This window comes from Microtus ochrogaster, unplaced genomic scaffold (genome assembly GCF_000317375.1).
Source record: "Microtus ochrogaster isolate Prairie Vole_2 unplaced genomic scaffold, MicOch1.0 UNK1, whole genome shotgun sequence".
Lineage (NCBI taxonomy): Eukaryota > Metazoa > Chordata > Mammalia > Rodentia > Cricetidae > Microtus > Microtus ochrogaster.
The window spans coordinates 37,353,892-37,360,121 of record NW_004949099.1 but is presented as its reverse complement, the minus strand read 5'-3'; the positions used below and the strand labels follow the sequence as shown (position 1 = coordinate 37,360,121).

Below are 6,230 nucleotides of genomic sequence, written 5' to 3'. Positions count from 1 at the left end.
GTTGTTGACTGTCTGCTGCAGTTGTTGACTGCTGCAGCTGTTGACTGTCTGCTGCAGTTGTTGACTGTCCTCTGCAGCTGTTGACTGTCCGCTGCAGTTGTTGACTGTCCTCTGCAGCTGTTGACTGTCCGCTGCAGTTGTTGACTGTTCTCTGCAGCTGTTGACTGTCCGCTGCAGCTGATGACTGTCCGTTGCAGTTGTTGACTGTTCTCTGCAGCTGTTGACTGTCCTCTGCAGCTGATGACTGTCCACTGCAGCTGATGACTGTCCTCTGCAGTTGTTGACTGTCCGCTGCAGCTGTTGACTGTCTTCTGCAGCTGATGACTTGTGGTTTAGGATGTAGAGGTTCTGGTTCTTTGTTTCACAGTGATGAGCAAACAGGACAGTTTGTCTGTATTCTGTCCAGTTTACTGCTGAGTTCTCCGTGTCTGCACTGTATTTGAAACTGTGGTCACCAAACTGTCTGGTGACTACATATGGTTTTAGTTCTTTTTTTGTGGTAGTAACTGTTTACGTGTCCCGAAGGAATATTTTATTTGTCTAGAGCCTTGTGGCTTAGCAGTGGTTTTTGACCTTGCCATATTATCTTCTACATCACATCAAATGTCAGTTGGCAAAACTTTTTAGGGGCATCCTGACTTTCTCATTTGAGACCCTCACCCCAGCTGGAAGAGAGTAGTGTCTTGTAGAAGCCTTCTCTGCTAGCCATATTTTGGGGTCCACATTGTATTTAAAATCTAGAATCCCAATATGGCGGCTTATGTCTGTAATGTCACTACTTGGGAAGCTGAGGCAAGAAGATAGTTGTGAGTTTGAGGCCAGCCTAGGCAACATAGCAAGACCCTACCTAAAAGTCAAACAAATGGACATTAAGTAATGGGGAATAGATTAGGCACTTCTGATATACCCAATTAGCTGGGAAAACCTGGCTTTGAAGGCAGGGCCTCTGACTCCTGTTGCACTCCCCCCATCTGCCATCACACTAGGAGTTGGGGCACCGAGAAGAGCTTTCACTGTGATCAGCAGGTGCTGTTGAGAGGTGTGCTCTGTCCGGTGGAGAGAAATTGAAGATACAGAAATGCAGGCGTGGGAAGGCTTCCTAAAATAAGTTTATAATCTCAGCATAGGTACTTAGAGCATCAGACAGCTTCTCAGCCTGATGTAAATAAGAGATGGCAGCTGAGCTGGTACTCACCTTTGCTTCGTCATGATTTCCATAATCTGGAGACTTTGATACACCTGTGTGGCTCCTGTTTTCCTAGCCATGCTGCCCAGACTGGATTCTCTCTCAGAAGTCCCCTCCCCCATCGCTTCCCTTCCTTCTAGGGGTACCAGTTTGAGGAGGAGAATCCCCTGCGTGACCACCCTCAGGCTTTTGAAGAAGGGCTGCGTCGGCTTGAGGAGGGCGATCTGCCCAATGCTGTGCTGCTTTTTGAGGCTGCTGTGCAGCAGGATCCTAAGCACATGGAAGTGAGTGGGGCTTTATCCAGGGCCCAAAGAGGCGTGCAGATGGGGTGCATGGAGAGTTGGGGAGGCCAGTGGAGGAGAGGATGCAAAGTCAGTGACGGAACTGTCAACTTCTCTCTAGGCTTGGCAGTATCTGGGTACCACCCAGGCTGAGAATGAGCAGGAGCTCCTGGCTATCAGTGCCCTGCGGAGGTGAGTGTGCCGCGGTGAAAGATGTAGGTCTGCAGGTAGCCGTTAGCCTACTGGGCACCAGAACCAGGTCCTTGTCTTTCCTGACTGTTGTTGGCACAAAGGAACCGTCAGATGGTTCAGGGATGGCTAGAGGAGTGAGAGGAAGGCTTGGTTCTCATCCTTCATCAGTTTTGACTGTGTTTTTGGGATCCTGGTTGGTCTTCGACTGCTAAAACTTTGCCTTCTCAGGTTGGGATATTGACTTGAAGTCCAGAGGATTCTTCTCTCGGTTAAGCTGAGAGGGTGGAAGTCAGGCCTCCATGAACGTATTTCACAGCCGGGCTGTGGACCCCTGGTGCTGAGGGCTGCTGGTGTCATTTGCAGGTTTGGTGTCAGTCTTCTCATCCTTGTCCCATCAGGTGTCTGGAGCTAAAGCCAGACAACCGGACAGCACTGATGGCGCTGGCTGTAAGCTTTACCAATGAGTCCCTGCAGCGACAGGCCTGTGAGACCCTGCGAGACTGGCTGCGCTACTCACCAGCCTATGCCCATCTGGTGGCTCCTGGTGAAGAAGGGGCTAGTGGGACAGGACTGGGTCCCAGCAAGCGTGTCTTGGGATCTCTGTTGTCTGAGTGAGTGCATGGGATTCCTGGGATGAGGAGGGTAGTGTGAGTCCTAGTAAGAGCGTGACCTTGCTTAGGGAGCTTTCAGTATGCTGAGATCTAAGGGTCTAAGAGTAATGGTTTACCCACGGTCAGCTTGAAGGAGGTCAGTGTTCTACATGCAGTACTGTAAAGAGAGCAGACTGCAAAGTGGGATTTGGGTAAAGAGATAACTGATTGACGAACCCTGGGAACCCTGGGAATGTGGTTGCCTTTTTGAGGGGCTGTTTGGAGGCTAGGAATACAGATAGACCCATCTACCTACCGCTCTGCTTTTCTTCTCTTTACCTAGCTCCCTGTTTCTTGAAGTGAAAGAACTCTTCCTGGCAGCTGTGCGTTTAGATCCTACATCTATTGACCCTGATGTACAGTGTGGCTTGGGAGTCCTCTTCAACCTGAGTGGGGAGTACGACAAGGCTGTGGACTGCTTTACGGCTGCCCTCAGTGTTCGTCCCAATGTGAGCCTCGGGAGGAGGGTCGAGGAGTCATTTGTGCTTGGGAGATTTCATGAAAGCCCTGGGAAGACTGGGAAATGATATGGGGGGAAATCAGTAGAAAACAGGAGCGTATGGACATGGGGTGAGGGTCTGCCTAGGATGACCCCGTGACCACAGTGGGAGCTGCTGAGGGCAAGAGCATGAGTTAGTAACCTACACTAACCAAACAGTGGCGAAGCAGGTGGTGGGATGGCAGAAGTTGATCCATGCCTAGCTCGTATTTCCAGACCTCTCTCTCTGTCCCAGGACTATTTGTTGTGGAACAAACTTGGGGCCACCTTGGCCAATGGGAACCAGAGTGAAGAAGCTGTGGCTGCCTACCGCAGAGCCCTTGAACTACAGCCTGGGTACATCCGGTCTCGCTATAACCTAGGCATCAGCTGCATCAACCTCGGGGCTCACCGGTGAGTGTGGACTCCTTTGTGAGCAGATATACCTTGTCTTCTTGGCTTTGGTTCCTAGCGTCTGATCCTTCCTCGCCGTGCCCCATGCCTCACCCACTGTTGATTTGCTTACCTGCTCCCATTCTTCTTCCCTACAGGGAGGCCGTGGAACACTTTTTGGAGGCGCTCAACATGCAGAGGAAGAGCCGGGGCCCTCGGGGTGAGGGGGGCGCCATGTCAGAGAACATCTGGAGTACTCTGCGATTGGCGTTATCTATGTTAGGTCAGAGCGATGCCTATGGGGCGGCTGATGCTCGGGATCTGTCTGCCCTCCTAGCTATGTTTGGCCTGCCCCAGTGACAGTGGGATGAGCTGCCCTGTGAGTGTCTGCCTGGAGGGCTTCTTGCTCTGGGTGTGACTCCCTCTCCTCCAGTGGGCCTACCAAGGGGTTGGGCTGATGACCACGAGCGGTACGACCTCTCAGGAGCTGCCTCGATGTAGGGGTGCATAGTCTGTGTCCTAGGTCCTACATAATTGTAGGGAATGAGCTGTCTCTGTCCCTTGGTAATTCAAGGGCTGTCTATCCAGCTACAGATCTCTTTCTGCTCATCATTGCCCTTTCTTGGTGCTGCTTTTTGGGTAGGACCCAATGACATAGGGAGATTGTTGTCATCAGCTGCCATTTATGATAGGGTCTACCACATTTGTAAGTCTCTCCTTACCCTACTCTTACTGGGAATTGGCAATAGTCCAGCTTCCTTGGGCAGTGGTGTGTAAGAGTCCTCACAGCTGTGTGATGCTGGTGGGATGGATGTTAGCAGTTGGTCTGTTAACTGAAACGCTGACGTGTCTCCACAGATCCAAGCTTGGGACAGGTCCTCATAGTTCTGTCACTTGTGGGAGTGAGCTGGGATGCTCTGTGGTTGGACCCTGAAGTAGTGGATGCTCATGTGGCTACTGTAGTGTCCTCAAGGCCTGGGCTCATCACTGCAGGGAGCATGGGCTATGAGGAGCAATGAGCCTAGAGTCTGAGGTGGGACACTAGGGGTGTGGTCAGTACTGCAGTCCCCTCTGCTCCTTGAGAGACCTGTAAGCAGGAACGGAGCAAACTGTAGCAAACTGGTTCAGAAGTTGTGTTCTTGCCAAATTCCCAGCAAAAGGAGGGTTCAGTGTTACCATAAGCCTTCTTGAAACATTTGTAGGGGATAGCATTGAACACCTCCCCCCCCCCATATTACCTCCACAAGGTGAAGAACAAGGGATGCTGAGGGAGCAGCTGGGTTCTTCTCCACTGTCCTCTGTGTGGGGAGACATACACCCCCCACAAATGACTGCTAAGCCTCTTGCCTTGTCTTCAGGAGCTAATGATCAGAGATTTTTTTTTTTTAACTGCCATGGTCCCAAGGTTCCATCCTGAAATTTATTTTTCTTTGTATGCATATGTGTAAATGATTTAAAAATAAAACTGTAAAATATTTGTATGAAGAATAAATTGAGCTGATATGGGTAGGATTCTGCTGCTGGCTGAAGTTGGGTTGATGGGAGGCTGGTCAGTGTTTGGCAGATGGGTGTTCAGTTTTCCCTTCTCTGTCTTCTAAGTTCTCACTGGCGTACTGATTACCTATCCATCCCTCCAGAAGTATTGAGTGCCAGCAACCTGCCATGGTTCAGAAGTGTTTTAACAGCCACTTCCTTTCTCTTCCCTTCTTCCTTCCATCCCTCCCTCCCTCTTCCTCTTTTTCTTCTTTTTTCTTTTAAATATTTGTGTTACTATTACAAAGGGAATTGTGTGGTACTGTGAAATCTTGGGTCTTTTTTTGTCATCAGTAGTGTGGATTTACTTTTGCTCTTAACCTAACTGGAGTTTAATCAGATGCTGGACCACCCTTGGTTGTTCAGGTACACATGGTTCTGGGGTGGGGATGCCATTAGCATGGCCCATGGGAATGGTGGACTGCAGTGTGCATTGTGAAATCTATATGGCTATGGCCAGTGGATCTGCACGGGTGGCCACTTTTTCTTCCAGGACTCTGCTTGCCTCTCCTTTATGTGTCCCTCTACCTGCCTGCCCATTGGCTGTTGATGATCCATCATTTTGAGGAGCCCTTACCTGCACCTGTGGGTATGACTACTGTATAGTGCTGGTGACTGTCCAGCCGGGACCTCCACCCAGATCTCAGGCTCTTTTTGTCCCCGCATGAAGCTCTTTCCGGGTGCGTTGGACTCATTAAGTTCAAATTAGAGTTTCCTTCCAAAAATCTTTTGTGTTCTTGGAAATCTTAGGAGAAAACAATAGATATGCCCCTCTCTTACTCCATAAGAGCAGCAGATATGCCTTGTTACTCCACGAGAGCAGCAGATATGCCCCTCTTGTCACTCCACGAGAGCAGCAGACATACCCCTCTTGATACTCCACGAGAACAGTAGATATGCCTTGTTACTCCACGAGAGCAGCAGATATGCCCCTCTTGTTACTCCACGAGAACAGTAGATATGCCTTGTTCTTCCCTAAACAATAACATGCTTAATTTTTAATGTATTTTTGAGATTTTATGCCACATATTTTGATCATATTCTTCTCCATGCCCAACTTTTTTCAAATTTGTCCTACCCACTTACCTGCCAACTATTCAGAAAATGTCACCAGAGGGTCCCAGGTGAGAGGGTGCACTAGAAGCTGCCTCTCTGTGACCCCATAAGGAGAAGAAGAGTCAGGATAACAAAAGACAATTTTAAAGAAATGAGCTTTGGAATTCACAAAGGCATCATTAAGATACTCAAGGCTAGCTAATGGCTCAGTGGGAAAGGTGTGTGTCACGTACACCAGATGATCTGAGTTGACCCCTGGAGCCCACATGAAGAAGTGAACTGATTCCTTAAATCCTCTGCCCTCAACATAAAAGCACTTGGGACCCTGCCACTCACTCTTTGAAGTCACCAGTACCCTGATACCAAGACCCGATAAAGGTACAACAGAAAAGAAAAATTCTACGTAAGTTTCCTTGAACATTGATACAAGATCTTTTTTTTAAATTATTTATTTATTTATT

General features: G+C 49.1%; 1 protein-coding gene and 1 pseudogene across 4 annotated transcripts in view; both read left to right on the top strand.

Annotated features, from left to right (window-relative positions):
* Window positions 1–4,690, top strand: part of Pex5 (peroxisomal biogenesis factor 5) — a 19,526-nt gene extending 14,836 nt beyond the window's left edge. For all 4 annotated transcript variants that reach the window (XM_005365184.2, XM_013353038.2, XM_026788174.1 and 1 more), the window contains 6 exons: window positions 1,327–1,470; window positions 1,589–1,659; window positions 2,058–2,270; window positions 2,593–2,758; window positions 3,044–3,201; window positions 3,339–4,690. In XM_005365184.2, the coding sequence (XP_005365241.1) occupies window positions 1,327–1,470; window positions 1,589–1,659; window positions 2,058–2,270; window positions 2,593–2,758; window positions 3,044–3,201; window positions 3,339–3,540 (954 nt within the window). In that variant the 3' untranslated portion in view covers window positions 3,541–4,690. The remainder of the gene's footprint in view (window positions 1–1,326; window positions 1,471–1,588; window positions 1,660–2,057; window positions 2,271–2,592; window positions 2,759–3,043; window positions 3,202–3,338) is intronic.
* A 687-nt stretch (window positions 4,691–5,377) lies between these two features.
* LOC101983474 overlaps window positions 5,378–6,230 on the top strand; it is an 11,756-nt pseudogene continuing 10,903 nt past the window's right edge.